Genomic DNA, 19,642 nt, shown 5'->3' on the forward strand with positions numbered 1-19,642 from the left:
AATAACCTGAGAGTTAATGGAGAATTCATCAAGCAGTTCTAACTCTGCCACTTATATTGCTCTTTTCAATTTTGGCGTTCGTTTAGAAGCAACAAGAATGGCAGCACGGGTACCTTTATCGCACACTTTTAAAGTAGGGAACCAGTCACTTAAGCACTTCTAATCATCTTATTTGAAGTTTTGGGACTCCTAAACAAACTGGTTTCACTTCTTACAGTAAAATACAGAGCGACGTGGTGCTATGATGAACGATGAGAGAAATGGCTCCGTGGATAAGGAGAAGAGAAGCTAGTCAGCGTCCTTGCAACTTGCATGCATGCATCTGTATAATGGAGGCGCAAGGAAATTAAAAGACGGTCTTTTTCACACATTCCATGCTATAACCTATCACGATCAATACCTAAGGCCAGGTAATGACACCGAAGGAGACGGCTGGTGTTCAAGGGAATATGCACCATAAGTAATGCCGTCCCCGATGGCCACCCGTTGTATCATCCATCTTTTTCTTGGAGAGAACCCCGTGATATGATGTGCACCAACCAGTCCTTCCAGCACCAAAACAAAATCTAAAATTGTTCTAAGTAAAGCTGTGAATGCATATGATATCACAATGAACCTGGAACGGTGAAACACTAGAACAAGAGCAAATTGCCCAGGTCCCAAATACACCAGATAAAGTGGTCCATATATGCTAATGTATCGAGCAACCAAAGTAGACTCGTACCTCAGTCAGTTCTCCTCCTCAAGCAGAAAAGATGCGACAAATCCGCTTAGGGCTGTGTGAAATTACGCACAGAAAAAAGGGTTCTTGGGAATTATTCATTTGGACCATCCATGACAATAATCTTGTCCAGCAAAAATATAAGTAATCTGAATCTGTGAAACTCCATCTTCACATCTAATGACAGATGAGCTTCCGTTTCAAATCGATTCATGCATTTTTACGGCGGATCACATCACCGCTTCTTCAGCATAAAGCTAGAATCACATGAGCTCAACCAATCATCTGTGTCCAAGCCCGAGCCATAAGGGGCCCCGTTACTAACAGACCGCTATATCCTTCATTGCAAAATCCCATCCATGCCGAAATACAGAGCTTCCCTATCATTCTACTTCACCAATTCCTTGTCTTAGTGGGGGGTGAAGGGAATTTCAACTTTCAAGGGAGCAGAACCACCACTAACGATGAGAGTGGGTAAAGTTAAAACTAGTTGGTTACTAAATAGGAGAAAATTTGATGAATCAATTCAATTATAGAATTGGCGACTCTTTAAAAGGTTAGAAAGTGTTTTAAATGTTCAGTAATTTTTTTAAAAGGTTAATAAGTAAACAATCAAATAATCTTTGCTAAGTAACTAAGATAAAAATGGGTAAAGCTAAAATTAGTCGGTAACTAAATCAGCGGAAAGTTAATAGCACACTCAAATTAAAGTTGATAATTTCGTATGAAAGTCAATAAGTGTTTAACATGTTGGTCCCCTATAGCAAATTAAATGTTAGAAAATTATTGGATCAGGTTGCGACTTTGGAACAGGCTATTTGGCGTTGCTAGGTGACTAGACTATGAGTAAAGTAAAGCTAAAACTACTTGCCAATAAATAGGAATAAAAGTCGGTAAACATTCAAATTAGAATTCGTCATTTCACGTAACGGTTGGTAACTCTTTAATTGATGGTGGCTTTAATAATTAACATTGAATTTTTTTTGGAATGGTTGGTAACTTTTGCTAATTGACTCAAATCAGAGCCAAAAAAGCTGAGTAATAAAAAGTTAGTAGCTATATTTCAGGAAATTTGACAAATCATGCAAATAAGGTTAGTAATTTCTTATAAGTGTTTGTAAATCTTTAAAAGGTTAGTAATTTCAACAAATAAATATTGGTAAGTTATTGGAACGGTTTGCTAAGCGACTCATAAAGAGTGGTTAAAATAAAAATAAGTAGGTAACTCATTTGGATAAAAGTTAATCAATCGCACAAACTAAGGTTCATAATAATAATAAAAAAAAGGTCTATAATTTTAAAGGGTTGGTAATGAAAATCAATTAAAAGTTTTTAAATCAATCAAATTAAAGTTCATAATTTCGTATGAAAGTCGGTAATTTTATAAAGGGTTGATAATTTTAACAAATAAATTTGAATGAATTACTGAAACGCTTTCAAAATAATCATTTTCACAGTGTTAAGTGACTCGAATAATATAAGGTAAAGTTAACATTAATTGGTAAGCAAGTTGTATAAAATTCAGTAAATCACTTAGATTAAGGTTGATGGGATAAAAGTTGTTAAATCATTCAAACTACGATTAGTAGTTTTAGGCAAAAGGATACTAGAAGTGTCAAAGTATGTGTACGATGTACACTTTAATGTTAATTTTCTTGTTTAGATTACTTAAGTGCCATTTTTTTTAAAAATAATTATTTGAATGCCAACTTCGATTATCTTGGCTGAAAATCCTACATGGTATTTTTTTTATTAATAACTTCAGCCTACGTGGCTCGCCGAAAGATACAATTAGTAATAAAAAAGCTAAAAATTTTAAAAAATATTCAATAAATAAAAAATAAGCTAAAAACCTATATATACATATATATACGAATGCAGCGGCTAGAGTTTGCACAGCCCTCAGCCGCCGCCTCACCATTGAGGGTGGGGGATGGTTGGCCGAGGCAGTGCAAACCCTTACCGCCGTAAAAACTACTTTTTTTTTATGAAAAAATTAGCTTTTTTTTAAATTTATTAATAAAAAGTTAGCTTATTTTTATGTTTAGAAGTTCACATGGACATTTTTCTTTTTTCAGAAAAACTTTGCCAAGTAATATTAAAAATTTAATAATAAATGCTCCATAATCAGTTTGGCTTGAATTTCTTCCATTTGGCACTTAAGTGAGCATTGTACACAAACTTTGACGCTACATGTGTTGTTTTGCTAGTGGATTTATATAGAAGTTGACAACTTTAACACATCTATAAGCTATGCAAATTAATGTTGCTAAATCATAAGAATTATTGGCAATGTTGGCTGAATCAAATAATTTATGATAGTTTTATATAACCGTTGGTAGGTTCTAATTCGTTACATGTCCCATCAGATTTCAATTCAAAATTTTCTTACAAACAGGCATTAAATTTTACCAACACTATCAAACATTTCCAGCGCAAAGAACTTTTTCCCATTGTACAGAACGGCGGAATCTTCCTAAGTTATCCAAAGTTTCCATCGCTGCCTCTGAGGAAGTTCACGACGAAGTTGAAGGATCAAGCTGAAATAAACTGGAGCTCGTAGCATTTTCAATTACTACCAACAATTTGTCACTTGCCCGTGCGCTGATATAAATCAGATGAATAAGTTTTTAAAAATAGTGATTAAGATAAATTAGACAATACCTAAGGACAAACCAACAACACCTACTAATCGTCATTTAGAAGAGATTCCCGAAGCTTTCCGCCCGCAAGCAAATTGAAGAATGGATCTTCGGGGTTGCCGCTTTTCACATGAGTTTTGTTTGAATTGATATCCACATTACTCGATGACGAACGCTTCTTTATAGAAACAAAGGCCACCTTTTTGGTTCCAGACTTCATGTTTGACGGGTCTGACCTCGGTGACGGATCATCAAGAAACCCGCCATCCACAGACAACTCGTTCTCAGGGGTTTGTGTAGTCATCGCATCATGCCCCTCCTCACTCCCTCCTCACTCGAGACATTACTCTGTTTCTCATGGCCACTAGGGACGGAGGCATTGGGAGTAGATTCAGTCCCATCCTCTTCAACCCGAAGCAGAGCTTGCTCGGCAGCTTTACCCATCTCAGCCTTTTGAGGGACCAAGTCACATTCATCTGCAAAAGAGGCAAAAGGATTTGAGAACAGACAGAAACAGAACTCGAGAAGAGTAGGGCAAGATGACTAGATGAGAGAACTTTTTCGATGAGCGAAAGTTAAGCAAATTAAGGTTGCAAGTCAAAGATTGAAGTCAAATTGTCTTGCAAAACAAAAGCAAAAGAGCACACTAGCTAATTATGGCAAAATAGGTCAACAAGCATAGCCCTTGGCTCAGAATCACAGATTGTCATGCGATAAGTTGGAGAAGCTAAAGCATAGATAATGGAACTCCTTTTGGCGGCAGAAAAAGGGAGAGTGGGAAGATGACCAATAACGGCTTTACTGAGAAAGCTCATCAATCGCGAGGAAACGCCATAAATATCTTAACCTTCAAGAAAACAGTCGATGCTTCTGTAGTGTATTGCTGGTGCCCCTACTGAAGCATTTTCTCTGTCACCAGCCGAATTGCTACCCTCACTCTTGTATGTGCTTTCAAGCAATACGAACTTATCAATTTTCCATATGCACTCTAGCATTATATAATCTTGATGTGTAGGATAAAATTCCCTAAAAACCTGCATCAATTAAATGGATTTTGATATCATAAGTGAAGTAAGCATTGAAAGTTCAGAGTAAAGCTCCTGGCTCACCTCAACTCCTTCATGCATTAATTTTACAGACTGCTTTTTCTGTGAAATTGAAGAAACAATGTTGAATACTGAAACAATATCCAGTAATATCTGCATTACAAACGCGACAATCAATTCAATTTGATAATCCCTATTTCTGTCGTGGCCTCTGAAGTACCTAGACTTTGTAAGAAAAACATATGGAGAATGACCGACAGCTAAAAGGAGCAAACTATGAATAGATCTCTTGTTTATTGCCTTCAGCAAATATACAATCTCCATTAAAAAGTCTGACTTCATTTGTACATATAATGGCAAGTAAAGGATATAATTTGGTAAGATGCGTGATATATGATAAACTGATCTTTTTTTCTTCATATGCAAGTAAGATATTTTCTAGTCAGTAATGGCTAAGAAAGGATATACTTAGTAAGCACTAACACATGATATGAAGTCTGTTCGCATCACATGGCATCAAGATATCACCAAAAGATGAATTGGGTAAAACATCCAAAAGGATATCATATATTGGGTGAGAAAGGAGCATAGAAATTGCGATGTCTCCTCCCCCTTCTTCTAACATGTATTGCTGAAGTTGAAAACCCAGGTCATCATTTCTTTTTAGGTTTTGAGTAAGCATTCAAAGCTCTGGCTTCTGATTCACTTGGAATGGCAACTTTAGCAATGGTCGAAGTCACAAAGTCTGGACTTGGTTAAATACGGTAGAGATGGTGTTCCTCCAGTCTGACTATATGGTCCATAACCTTTTCTACAGTAGAGTTAGATCTTTTGACTGAACTATTTTAGTCAATGCTCCAACAAAGCTCGCAATTGGATCAAGACGTATCTATCGATTGTCATCACCATATCAGCACAGGTATAGGCGGCCTACGTAAATTACTATACTGTTCTCAAAGGCCAAAAGCACAAACGGATGGAACTACCTCAACAGTAGAATAAGGAAGGATACATACTTGCTGAACCAGTACTCTGAGACGCGCTAGCAATGACAAGATTGTCATAGAAAATCCCATGAAAAATAATCGAGCAAGTAAGATCGATATCTCGCTATTCGACAGTCAAGAGTACAAATATTAATTTTGAAGCAAAAGACAGGACATGAATTCAATAAATGTCCATCTAGAGTGATTAAAATGATTTGGTAGCTACTGCAAACTTAAAAGAAAAAAATTGGACATGTATCAATAAAACGAATTTTCTGCTTCTGCAAATTTAGTATGCAAATGAATTTGTTGTATCTTGCTAACATAAGAAGGATACCATGCTGCCTTCAACATTGGTTCAACCATCTGCACAGAAACATGGTACATTGAAGATATCCAATTATATAGAGAGGAAAGTAAGCAATTGGGAACAAGCACAACTGACTATTTGAGGTTTAAGGAGAGTCTAAAAGTTAGCTCAATTTCAGGTTTGCTAAAAATTTGTATTTAACAATAGCATTGACCTTCATCGATCACAAACGGGTGGAGCATCTTGTTAAGTCAGGTCAGAAAGATGGAAGGGGGTCAAAAAAACAGAATGGTCAGATAATACCTGTGACAGTAGTCGAGCAACGCCATGAAGTTGTTCAATGAAATTAGGCTTCCCAACATCACACTTCCTCCACTTCAGACTACAATACAAAATTATGGAGACATTAGAAGTATCACATAAAATTATTCAATTATGGTTCTATTCAAAAGCAATGCAAGTAGCAAGCTACCGAAAATTGCTAAAAAAATCATATGCAAGAAACATGGGAAACACGACATTTAATCGATACTAGTGATCCCTGATCACCTCTTAAGCCATACATTAAGAGCTAATGGTAGATCGAGATTAAAAGCAAAAAACTCCGATGCCCACAACATTATGAGAAAGCCTAATGTACCTTTCTAAAAGATGAACTTTCTGTTTGGGCTTCTTTCCTGTTATCACTTGAAAGCAAGAACTTAATAACTCCTCCAGCTTAGCTGACTGCAAAAGCCTCAGATCCCTTCTTACCTGACGCAAGCATACTCATTATTCAAAATTACACAACAGTTTATCTTTGGCTAGTCACAAGATAGACTTTGAGTGCATTGGTTTAAACATTTTAGGCTGCATAAACAAAACCAACAGTAAGTAAGAACTTAAGACCCACAAATCATTCATCGCCTATTCATCTAAACTTTAATCTTTCACTTTCATTCCTTCAAAAGAGATATTTTTCAGATTCCATTGCCTTCCTTGACTAATTAAAAACAAGCTCAAAAATAGGTCATGACACAGGTCCAAATGGTGGGGGAAAAAAGGAACCTTCAAAAGATACTGGAAATAGGAGCAACGCCGATGCTGGTTCTTGTTTTTGTACACCATCCTTTCAAGAATGGCACATTCCGCATGGAGATGGACCAAGGAAGACTTTAATCTCTCCTCAAGCGTTTCAACCTCCGACCCCATCACGCCCCGTGGATGATAATTACTTCAGTATGTTGTCATGGAGATGTGAGCAAGCTTGGAGAGAGAAGCCGATGGGGGACTGTCCTGGCCCAATAACGTAAGCGTCACAATCCCTCAAAAACTGAACGACCCAGTTCACTCGGGAATTGAAGCAAACAAAGAATCTGCACCCAACACGAAAGAAGGGTCATACTCACAGGTCCAAAAGGGAAAGAACAACCTAACTCGAGAACTCGAACAGGCACATCAATAGCTGAAGTCACGCAAAAAATCACGTCGACCCTGATAAGATATACGTATGCTGCTTAATCGATTAATCCACCTAAAGAGCTACAGTGATCAGGAAATTGCAAGTGCCCCCCAAAGATCAAGTTTTTCTTGTGGAATCTCTGCCAAAATGCACCCCCAACGAAAGAAAGCCTGCGTCGGAGGAGAATCTTAGCTCGTTTCGAAGAATGGCTTTGCGCCCTGATAGAGCACAGAAACGACTCACCAGGTTTGGATTTAGTGGCATCTGTGCTGTGGGGAATCTGGAAAGAAAGAAACGAATACGTCTTCAGAGGGAAGCCACCTGACCCGAGCGCAGCTATAGACTCAGCCATAATCTCCCTCAAAAGCTACCAAAGATGGCAGATTCAGCGAAGAGAGAACAGAACGAGAAGTTTCACAACAGGAACAACTCGGGAAGCACTAAAGGTGGCACCTTTATGTTGACGGAGCTTTCAATCCGGGACCTACTGTAGGTGCGACGGCTTGGGTACTTCGCGATGAGAACGGTTGCTTGATGGACGGAGAGGCCAAATCGGTCGCTGCTTCGTCTGCTCTGATGACGGGAAGCCATGGCTATGCTTGAAGTTGAAGCCCTCAATGGCAACCTCTCTCCTCAAGCTGGCAACGCACGTTCTCCATAGACTTCTACAAGCCCACATAGTACAGAACTGACTTTTCACTCGGATTGAGAACTGCTCGTTGAGGCCATCTCAAGCCCATCACCTCTCTATTGGGAGGCCCATGTTCCGGTGTTACTGTGTAAAGACTTGCTTTTTAATTTCCGTAAAGTTAAGGTACTTTTCTGTCCTAGAGAGTATAATACGGTGGCAGATTGGATAGCCAAGACACAAAGAAAGAAAGAATTATCTCGAAACTGGGTATCCTGTCCACCCCGAGCTCTCTGGGATCTACTATGTAATGAAGCCCATCTCTCGGGCATTCCACCTCGATCATTATCAATGAAAATGTCTCTTCCAAAAAAAAAAAAAAAAAAAAAAAATCAAACTCGCAACATTCATTTGCCACCTCTAAGCATAAACAATATTGGATTCGTTCTTTGTTCAAGAATAATCAAATCGGTTTGGCACTTTAAAATATATAAAGTAATGAACTAATTCAATCCTCCCGTTTATTTAACAGAAAATGAATGATCTAGATAATGTGATTTCTAAAAACAATCTCTTGTATTGCTTGAAATAATTAATCAATAAAAAATGTTTCTATTATCAATAACAATTCATAGATATATATTTTCGTGGACGATAAAAAGCTTTCTCGTTCATTCATTTCACAAGCTACCGATTTTAGGAAAATATTTTTTGATATCATTTATGTTTCGCAAAAAAAAAAAAAAGAAGAAGAAGAAGAAGAAAAGAGGCCTAAGTGGTAGATCTTAAGCCACGGGATTAAATTAAGTGGTTTGAGGAGTCGTGTGTGTATATGTGGATTACGCGCGTGACATCCACTAACAAATATAAAGAATTTCATTATTAGGTTATGTTTATTTTGTGAAAAATAAATTATATGAAAAATATTTTTATAAAAATAGTTGCTTATATTGCTTGAAAGAATTAATCAATGAAAAATATTTTCATTACCGATAACTATTTATCTTTAAACATTTTCATGGATAATGATCGTTTATTCATTTTTGTATGTGACACAAACGATCATTTTAAAGAAAATATTTTTCAACTCATTCATTTTTTGTGAAAACAAACGCACCCTTAGAACACTCACTTAGGTTTCGGCTCGTGACTAAGTCTATGTGGTTAATAGAGCATTCGTAAATTCAGAATTAGTGCACTTATGCATTTGACTTGAAGAGCTTACATGTATTTAACGATGTCAATGGTTCAATTCGAGTTTACATGATACCCGAATCAAATCGAACTATATTTGATGTGTATTCTTTGACCCAAATCAAAACGGTTTGGTTCGGGCTCGGTTTCGAGTTTCCTCTTTTATTTTAGAGGTAAAACCACTCAAAACCCCGAACTATGCTCATTGTGACACATTTATCCCGAACGTTTTTTTTTTACACAAAAAATCCCAAACTATGCCTATGGTGATAATTTAGAGGTAAAACCACTCAAAACCCCGAACTATGCTCATTGTGACATATTTACCTTGAACGTTTTTTTTTTTATGACACAAAAAATCCCAAACTATGCCTATGGTGATAATTTATCCCGAACTTAGTTTTGTGATACCAAAAATCCCAAGCTTGTACCTGTGTGGTATATTTATCCTCCGTTAAGGTCTTGTCAATAAATGCGGTTAATAATTTGACGTGGCAATTGACGTGGTATTGCTATAGGTTTCCAAACTAAATTAGGCTAATGTGGCACTTCCCACATCAGAAAAAGATTAAAAAAAAAAAAAACTAAAAAAGCAAAGGAAAAAAAAAAAAAAAAACCAGAGAAGAGAGAGATTGCAAATGGTTAGGGGAGCCACCGCCGAACGCCACGGACGGTCGACCCCCGCAAGCAAGAGGAGCTCGGTCCCCGATGGCGCCAAGTTCAGCGTCATGGCCGAGCTTGTCCGAATTGAGCAGATAACGGGAAGCTTCGAGAACGACCAAAACTTCTCTCCGGCTTAGCCACCGAACTTGCCTAGAGTGTGGCCGCGGGTTAAGAATCTTTAGGTGTAGCCTGAGAATGTTTCTTGGAGTTGAGAACTTATATTTTTTTCTTCCGTTGTAGTTTATGTCTTCAAGTTCTGGGTTGATTCCTAATTTGCAGTTTGTCGTATTTTGTGTACATCGGTTGCAAGCCGGGACGTTGCTTGTGGTGGTCGGGGGCCTTCACCTGTAAGTCGGAACTTTGGTAGCGCCCCGGACTACCCGCAACCCCTCTCTCTTCTTTGGTTTGATTCCTTTTTTTTTTATTTAAATTTAATTTTCTTATTTTTTTTCTTTTTAATATAAGCACCACATCAGCCCATTTTATGCTTAGAACATATTAATAATGCCACGTCAACCGCCACGTCAGATTTTTAACGGCGTTTATGTGGATGAAAACTCAATGGAGGGTAAATACATCACTGGAATTTTTGGTGTTACAAAAAAAATTCGGGATAAATGAATCATAATTGGCATAGTTCGGGATTTCTGAAGTCATAAAAAAAGTTCGAGATAAATGTGTCACAACGGGTATAATTTGAAATGGATGTCGTTGGGTCCCGATGACTTTCATTTCTTAGCTGGAAGCATGGCATTTCCTTATGAAGTTCCTCCAGATCGGGAGATGACGGGGCTCCATGGCCGTCCAAATATTGATGCGCAAAACCGTTGTCACCACACCCTTGTGAAGGAACTTATAGTCGCTGCCACCTCTGTGAAGGCACCCAAGGCGAGGAATCACTGTTTTCCTCTCCCTCCCTCCCCCTCTCTCTATTTAAGAAGAGATCGCGAGTATGATAAATATGTTTCTCTATTACTTTTTTTTTTGGTCGGAAGTAATATTTTCATTTCATTCGAAAAAGAGGCACATAGCTTCAAGATAAAGATAAAAATCAAACAAAATATGTAAATTTGAAAGATAAATCAACTTAGTAAGCCTATAAAGACTCGCTCATTCATTGCAAAGATGAGTCCGTCATAGCATCAAAGCTCTACCGACGGTCGATTATTGAATCTCGCATCAATGATGAACACATGCTTAGATATCCTTCTCCACTTACAGTTTTATCAAAAGGCGGTGCGCCTCTAGATTCATGTCCCTAGCACCATCATCAAAAATAGATAACAACAACGCCAACAAGTTGAAGGAGTATGGAGAACGCCTTGTAAATTTCAAATCTATTTCTAGATCGGAATAAAAAAGCACACAAATCTAAATCTAACTCTAGATCGGAAGAGAAAACCTATAAAGGAGATACTAGCTGATCAGAAAATTACTTTTAGATAAGCTTCTTGCTGAAGCAATAGAGGAGCCGCGCTTAACTATATGGAGCAAGCATCGGAACGGAAGCGACCCAGTAGATCTAGAATAATTGATTCTTTTAAGGCGCTCATGCTTCAAACTTCTGAACTCATTGAACAAGACCCTCCACGTGGAAGAAATCGGCGGGATAGTCTGCAAAATCAAGAAAAAACAATGAGTTGAGGATAAGGAGAGATAGGAAAACAAAAAGGTAAAGAAAGAGGATGAGGGGTGATCCCTCTCTCTCCTTCGTAAAGTTCTTTCGGGAGGGGCTTGGCGGCGGTTTGGGAAGGGGAAAACCCTACGGTAGTGAGGGAGCTCTTCTTTATTATCACTTAAAATGTCCATGTATGGTACCTTAGTAATCCGTGACAATTTTGATGGAGAATATCAGCCTCCATGTCGGAACATTATCCGACCAGTCCTAAATTTGTTGCCACATTGACCACGTCGGCACTTCCGGCAAAAATTAGCTAGAAAAACTACATTGGATTTTCGCGAAAAGTTTCTTGACCATGTTAACATAAAGGAAAAGTTTTGAAATGCCACTATGGGGTGGGAGTTCCCATTGCGCTGCGAGTTGATTCCTCTTGGTTCTGATAAGTTGATGCACGAAATTATCGATGAGTTTGATGTTATTCCTAAGACGAGCTTCTGAACCGATGTTTGAGAAATCTTTTGGGGTGCGCATGAAAACACTTCTCCAATCGAGAATGGCTTTTAGCAAGAAGTTGGTTTTTCTACTTTTACTTTTGAGCGGAAGTTGATTTTTCAATTTCTACTTCAGAAGTTGATTTCTGGTTGAGAAATGTGTTTGATAATCGACTCGAAATTTCAGCTTCCGAAATAGAAATGCGTTTGATAATGTCTCGAAATTTCAGCTTCTAAAATAGAAATTCGTTTGATAATGAATCGAAATTTCAGCTTCTGAAATAGAAATTCGTTTGATAATGGGTGGAAATTTCTACTTCGTTTGCCATCTATCCACATCCTCTCTCTCTCTCTCTCTCTCTCTCTCTCTCTCTCTCTCTCTCCATTTTTCGTTTTGTTTGTCCAAAAAGTTTGACTTTTCTTAGGACATCGCAAAACGGTCTTATTTTCCCTCATCTCTTTCGGCAATATATTTCGTCGAAATTCACATTTTTTTTTTAACGGAAGGTCGCATTTCTTTCTCGGAAAAGCGTATTGGAATCCCATTGTCATAAAGGAGAATCCATGCTTAAATTCTTCTCAATCTATCTTATGTAACCAGCCTTTGGTTTTCTTCCGAAAACATGATAGGAACTGTCCATGTGTTCTCCAAGAAGCCTTGGGTATTATCTGTCATTGGACATTCATTGTAGAAAGTGAACTCGGAGATGAGCTATCTCTATACGAACGTTAAAATTCTCCAAGGCATTACACGCATTGCATTGATTGATCCCTAAACTAAAGTCTTATCCAAATTTTAGTGCCTCAAAGGTTTTAATATTTATGCTCTGCTACAAAAGCAAATAATGGAAGGATAGAGTAGAACATGAGACTTGGTCGAAAACAACTTGAAGAGGTTGCTTCCTGTTACAAGAACTGCTCCAAATACTTTCATCCAATCTAGGAACCCAAATTCAGAAAATGGATTTTGAATTCTTCCAGAGAACACCATCGGGTGAGCTACCCCGCGCACCATAATGTTCTTCTCTCTCAAGAATTCTTCAACAAGTGAATAAATCTCAAGTCCCATCAACATGTGATAACCAACTAACAACATCGGTCCTTCAGAAGGAACCCCTGAAAGACCTCTCACTATCTTCCCATCTTCCAACGTTGAGAATAACGCCGAACCAAATGCATTGCGAAATACTCTGCATTTATCCGACCACAGCATCAGATTGATAGCCTTAGAGTTGGTAATAATAGATCATAAATTGTTATCAACAAGTGAAATTTAAATAAAGAATTTTAGGTATCAATGACATGCTTCTTTTGCAAATCACGGGATAAGATTGGCTTTTCCCCGAGATTTCGATCATCGATAGTTGATGAAATAATGCACTAATGCAGCAGACCAATTTTGAAAGAGATGTGGCAAAGTGAAATAGAAAGTGAAGTTGCAAATAATCAGATACCAAAAGCTTGACTTGATAACATTTGCTAAATAATTTAGGTCTTCAAACAGACTTAGAAGATATAGAAATATTAGTTGCAATTCAGAAAAATCTCATTCTATTCCAATCGGGTAAGAGCAATAAAAGGCAAGCAGAAGCCTATATTTGCAGAATTACCCCATTATTTGATTGAATGCTAGTTTGTATTCTAACATGCTAGGAGGCAGGAAATCCAAGACATAATCATGCCTCTTCGTCCGACGGTATGTGTTGGTACCTTTGATGACGCTTAGCAAATTAATACCGTCTTCCTGCAATCTCGGTCTAATTACTCGTCGATAAACAGGCAACACCACAAAGAGACATTTATTGACAGAATATCCCAAAACTCGATTCTAACTTTATGAGCGGGGAGTGAGATTTTGAAGAGTTAGCAGTTTCATCATGACATGTATCCACAAATGAATAAATAGAACTGTGAAAAAGATTGTAGAAATTGCAAGATCGCATTTATATTTTGCATATAGTCAACGTAAAACTCAATTTTCCTATGTTCCAAATTTCCAAAGGAGATAAGCTTAAGATCCGTCATCAGCCGGAAGAATTACACGATGATGTTCTGCTTGCCAACATTATTTTCTAAGTAGACCAATGAATGTGGATGATATTGCATGCCTTTGGACTTATAAGTGCCCATAAATGTCACGATCAATTTGGTGCATTGTGACTCTAAGTCTCAAAATACCTCGAGCAGCACTAGAAATATTAGTAATTTTAGTACAATCAGTTCAATTCAATGATATGAAAAACTCGAAACTAGTTGATTAAATAAGAGAGGCTGATGCACGATACACACTTAACTTGACTAAACATATTTCCATCTCGGAAAAAAAGTTGTGGTGTTAACTTTTACTAGCCAAGCACTGTCAAAGCCTATCATGAGGATATCACCATATTAATTCATGACATTATTCAGCATAGGATATTTAAGATAGATTAATTACCTGTGTCAATAATTCCAATTATGACATCATTGGATGGATGATGATATTGGCTTCTTGCTTGTTCACTTGACCCCACTTCGAAGAAATCCCAAGAATGTGTGGTATGAAGTTGAAGCACATGATCAGGAAACACCGACAACACCTTATCGTGGCCTGCTTTTACAGAGTCCAACAGTTCCATTAGAAATGAGCATGTTAGGTGATGATTTCTGTCTAAAATGATGTAATTGAATAGCCATTAAGTGCGCATGAAAGTTGATGATTTTCCCATAAACAGCCATGATCAACTATGATATGCTCATACAAATGGCACCACAGTCCACAGACAGTCCACACCTAGCATCCGTAGATAAAATGTTATGTGCTAGATGGTAACAGCAGTATGACCAAGTATTTATGAACCTAACACTCATTACCGGATAATCTAGATGCTTCACTCTCGGTGAGCATGGCAGAAAACATTCTCTTCTCCGTCACGTTCTTGATTTCCCTACTTATACAATTTGGAGTGACATCCTTGCTATGGTGCAGATCCCGTAGACAAGGGGTAACAAAATGACAGAACAAAAAGCGAGTTGTAGTCATCAAGAACCCCAAGGGTACTAGTGGTTGATTTAGTGATAGTAGAGGTAACATGCATGCAAAATGACAATCCCAGTATTAAACAGCTTAGGCACAACAGGAGCGGCGACAGAAAGGTTGGTAGAAGCCTCAACAGAAAGCTGCAGCGTGAGAGAACCAAAAGTGTAGCAAAAAACCCGAACCTGGATACAACCAAAGACCACAACAAAGGAAAAATAGAAGGTATACAAAAGTAAAGCCACCAGCAGACACAACTGGGGAAACCAAAGAAAAACTAGAAGTAAACAAAGGAAAAAAGACCAAGACAGACGGTGGTAGGTTCAACATAATAGTGCTTGCATCAGAAAACCGGAACCGAGCTTCAAGGGAGCCCCAAAACTCCAAGAAGTAGCTGCAGCGAAAGGGGACTCCAAAACAGCAAGTACAAAGTGAAGAACCAGCCGCAGACCACGTAACATGGACGTAACAGCAGCAGCCAACACCAAACTAACGGTGTTAAAGCAGGCGCTGAGAGACCATAAAGGGGAAGGCCTGTGACAGTATGGGAATAGAAGAAACCAGCTTTAGCGAGTCGGTTTTGAGTGTCCATCTGCGTGAAAACCCGAAAGTTGCGGGGGTTTATAGAATAGCCGATCGGGAAAGACTAGAGACAAAAACATAGGATAGCTACCAAAAGCACCAACAAGACGTCCCAGCATAACCCAAAAAGAAACAGAGCTGGACATGACAAGAAGACCACAAAGTACAAGGTGAAGAGGCAACTTCCGGGGGGTCAACAGAAGCAATCGACCAATAGCATATCTTTGTTCAAACACATCTAAAAACTTTTTTCTTGTCGCTAGCCAACTTAAACATACCTGTCAAGAAAAAGTGCAGCTTCAAACCAACAGATGAAAGTTGCAGGCCAAGAATACCGCAATGTCGATTCCAGCCCATTTTCGACTACTTCAATTGACATCTTGAGCCACAAAAATAAGTCTTGGAATCCCCAAACAGCTATGCATCGAAGGAATTAGGAGGAAAACCAGCTTCGAGGGGCAAATGTTACATATTCACCGTAGGATTTTCACCGGCCAAGCTCAAAAAAGCCATATACAATCGGCTTATATAACATCACATTAGCAAAAGTTATAATACGAATGTTAGCAACCCAAAATCATGGAATCTCATCCATACCATGGTCTATTGCCATTTTATTGGCAATACTTTTCCTAAGAATGCTCATCTCGGTTCCCTCCTCGGTCGATATAATATCTTCTACAACCTCATCATGCGCAGATTCATACACATACTCGGGATCTCCATATTCGGAAAAGTTTCTATCCCTCTTGTCTTGGTCACAAATGTAATTATGAATAGCACAACATGCTATGACAATATGTGCTTGCTTCCTAAGTGAAAATGGCAGCATGCGTCTTAAAACCCAAAAATGATTCTTTAAAGCCCCAAAGGATCTCTCAATGACATTCCTAAGCGAAGAATGTCTATAGTTGAAAAGTTCTCTTGCCGTTGTTGGTCTCGCATTTCTTCCGAAATCATTTATATGATACCGATCACCTTTAAAAGGTGTTAAAAATCCTGGGGTTGATGCATACCCAGAATCTACCACGTAGTATTTGCCTATAATAAAGCATTCAAGGTCTTAATCATGATACATGATCACAGCAAATTCACAAGGACAATTAATCATTTTAAAGCAAACAATTACCTGGAGGGGGTCGGGGAAATTGTAGTGTGGGATCCTCGAGTGCCGACGCGAGTACCCGACAATCGTTGGCGGATCCTTCCCAACCAGCGTAGACAAATGTAAACTTCATATCAAACGAACACACGCATAATACGTTTTGAGTGGTAGTTCCCTTCCTACCTCTAAAACGGTTCTGCAGCACAGCAAGTACTCTTGCATTAATATGAGTGTCATCAATGGCGCCCACACACTCCTGTCACAATTATCACAGTCCAATGTTAACCAACATTATAAACAAATTTCACGCTAATGGTGCAAAGCAAGAATAAAGAAACATACCTTAAAGTAAGGCTTATGCTTAGGATCCATAAGAATCTCCAATGGAACAACATCAAAGGAAGGTGGTGCAATAATCTCCTTTGCAAGTTTTCGAACTACTTTTAGAACTAAATTAAAGTACCAACTAATAGTCCGTCCCGAACGTTGGAATCTCTCGGTCAAGTCTCTATTGGAACTGCCATGACATATTAGATATAAGAAAATCCTAACCTGTTCATCTACTTTAAGATATCGATCGTCACCCAACCAACCTCTTGCAGTGAACAATCCACATAGGTTAAGAAAAACATGCCTCTCCATTCTAAATGCTTCGTATACTCCGTCAGAATGTCCACGAATAATTTCCCCGATCCATTGCGCTCCCGACAAAGCACTATCTCTAATAGGTTCTCTCGTGCGCATAGCTATGTGTAGCTTACCAAGACACAACCATGCCATAAGTATATGATAATAGTCATCATCAAAGTCTTCCCAACTTGGTTCATTTTCTCCAACTGAAGCTACCGCACTAACTCCCTCCATATTTCCTATAAAACGAAAGGCATCAACTGACGACACCACACGATATAGTAAGGTGAAAAGAGAGAAATAAATGAAAGACTTTATCTATTGACAAGTAAAGAAATCTAAATAATAGTCAACACATAACTACGCAATTCAATATCAACGAGGAAACCAGCCACAAAATAACCATAGTTGCGTAAAAAAAGGCTAAGCTAGAATGTCTCAAATACATAGGTCTTTTAATCTTATAAATTCATGTAGAAATCCATAACATATGCCAACATCTACTTAAATAGAATCAAGCACATAACGTCGCCATTCGGGTTCCATCAAGATGAAACCCTCTCTCCAAGCAGCATTCGTGGAACCATGATTCAAAGCTTTGGCATAAAGTGTCGATTCCATGTCGGGCATGCTTTTCAATATGGCAATGAAGGCTCCCATGGAGTAGGGGTCTACAGGCTGTGAGGTTTGTGAGGTGACAGATGTATGTGATGATTGAGCCATTCTAAATTGGAGAGATTCTGAAATGGCTTTGCATGCGCGGTCAAATTCGTACGAAGTGCTCTTTCTCCTCCTCTTCGAATTTGGAGTCCTATTCAACTTGTGCTTCTCGGGAATTGGGGTAGCCCTTGATCCACCCCTCGGTCCATCGTCCGGTTCTTGCCTAGTTTCGTCTTCGTTATGTAACTCATCTTCCGGCAGAGGTTCTTGCACCCTTCCTTCCTCCGGTGTACCTAATGGCAAACCACCATCAAATTCATCCCTGGCACCTTCCTCTGAAGACATCTGATCCCGCACATTTCCCGATGCAAACTCTCCAATAGCATATGTATCCCCAAACACCACACAAAGCTGGGGATACAAAGGAAACCCGTCCTTTCCGAATGTAGCCCAATCGGTATGTTCCTGCGCCATTTTCAATAGGACACACATCAATAAGTGCTAATAAATATACATATGAAGCTATAACAAAAATCTCAAAAGTCAAGCTATACCTTCACATGCGTCTCCCACAGAGATTCTTCATCCACAACAACCCCGTTGTTTATATTATCCCATCCAAATCCGGTTTGGGTAAGGAGCTTCTTGAAAGCGCCATACAACTTCTTCGGTTTGAATGCCTTGTTCTTGAACTTGTCCATAGAATATTGGAACCCTGTCTGCTTATTGAACTCGCGCTGAATGTTATTCCACCCCGCTTTGTTGAAGGTAGAGGTAGTTCGATTCCCTTTCTTAACCTCGTCTACCATCAAGCTTACGAATAATTGCGTCGATGGCTCGATCTACTTAGCAATGTTCGTATACTCTTTTTGGGATGCCATTTTATGTAAACTAATTGAGTATAACATAAGCTATATCATTAAATGAATTAAAACATTCGTCCGATCCATAAAGAACTTGCTTATGCGCATTTCATAATAATTAGTCTGCTGAAACATTAATTTTGAAGCGCAAAAGTTGGTCATATCACTAACTTTGTTGACCAAATGGAATCCTTTCGGAGGTATCACTTATATGCTCCTATTCTTATTCAAGAAAACAATACAAACATCAAAAAGGAATGTCATGTGGATAGAAAGCATGAAGCAGGAAGTTTCATTGCAAAAAGAGATGTCTACATACATACATTAAACCACAGTAAGCATTATCAAGTGATCCTAGTTCAAAGTAGTTGAGCGGATTCGTCTATGTACACATAAGACTAGTAACACTCGCACTAGCAATAAACAGGAAAGAAAGAACATTTTTTTCTATGTGGCATGATCAAACCGCCACCGATTGGCGATGTATTGACAAATGTGTTTATAAGTTGCCTTGTAGGGATTATTGTACCTATGTCGAGCTGTCAAAAGTTTTGAAAGAGGGAAAATAAAAAAAAGGATGATATTGCCTAGTTGGAATGGGCATCATCTTGAGTGCGTAAACACTTGATTGGTATTGTTCTTGTGTAGGTCAATGTCTCTATCAATGGATGTTGAAGTTTCAGCCTAGAGGCATTGTATTCTATGTTATGATGTCGGGAAGTTACCTCCCAATTCGAAACAGAACAGATGTTTAAAGACAGAGAGCCAAAAAGGTAGCATTTAATGTGTACGTAACATATAGTAATCTCTTTCAACCTAAAAAAAAAAACTATTCTTGGATGATGAAATCCGCACCTGGAAATGCTTGTTAGATTATGGTAGGGGGAGGAAGGCGGACAATTGCTTATTTTCTCTCTTAAGACAAAAGTTGTATTGAAATAAAAATAATGATTAATTTAACTTGAAGGAACCCATATATACTTATATTAAAAAAATGAATGTACTATAGATGAAGGCCCTCAATTTGACATGAGATATGGATG

At 38.4% G+C, this 19,642-nt stretch overlaps 1 protein-coding gene across 4 annotated transcripts in view; it reads right to left on the reverse strand.

Annotated features, from left to right (window-relative positions):
• The window catches only part of LOC115730690, a 72,712-nt gene that overhangs the window by 16,806 nt on the left and 36,264 nt on the right, over window positions 1-19,642 (reverse strand). For 3 of the 4 annotated variants that reach the window (XM_048276607.1, XM_048276606.1, XM_048276605.1), the window contains exons 2-9: window positions 6,753-7,060; window positions 6,346-6,458; window positions 6,009-6,087; window positions 5,733-5,761; window positions 5,426-5,519; window positions 4,473-4,562; window positions 4,211-4,397; window positions 3,688-3,839 (exon numbers count right to left, since the gene is read on the reverse strand). In XM_048276607.1, the coding sequence (XP_048132564.1) occupies window positions 3,688-3,839; window positions 4,211-4,397; window positions 4,473-4,562; window positions 5,426-5,519; window positions 5,733-5,761; window positions 6,009-6,087; window positions 6,346-6,458; window positions 6,753-6,896 (888 nt within the window). In that variant the 5' untranslated portion in view covers window positions 6,897-7,060. The remainder of the gene's footprint in view (window positions 1-3,687; window positions 3,840-4,210; window positions 4,398-4,472; window positions 4,563-5,425; window positions 5,520-5,732; window positions 5,762-6,008; window positions 6,088-6,345; window positions 6,459-6,752; window positions 7,061-19,642) is intronic. The other variant, XM_048276608.1, reaches the window with a different exon arrangement.

The sequence above is a fragment of the Rhodamnia argentea genome, chromosome 3, assembly GCF_020921035.1.
Source record: "Rhodamnia argentea isolate NSW1041297 chromosome 3, ASM2092103v1, whole genome shotgun sequence".
NCBI lineage: Eukaryota > Viridiplantae > Streptophyta > Magnoliopsida > Myrtales > Myrtaceae > Rhodamnia > Rhodamnia argentea.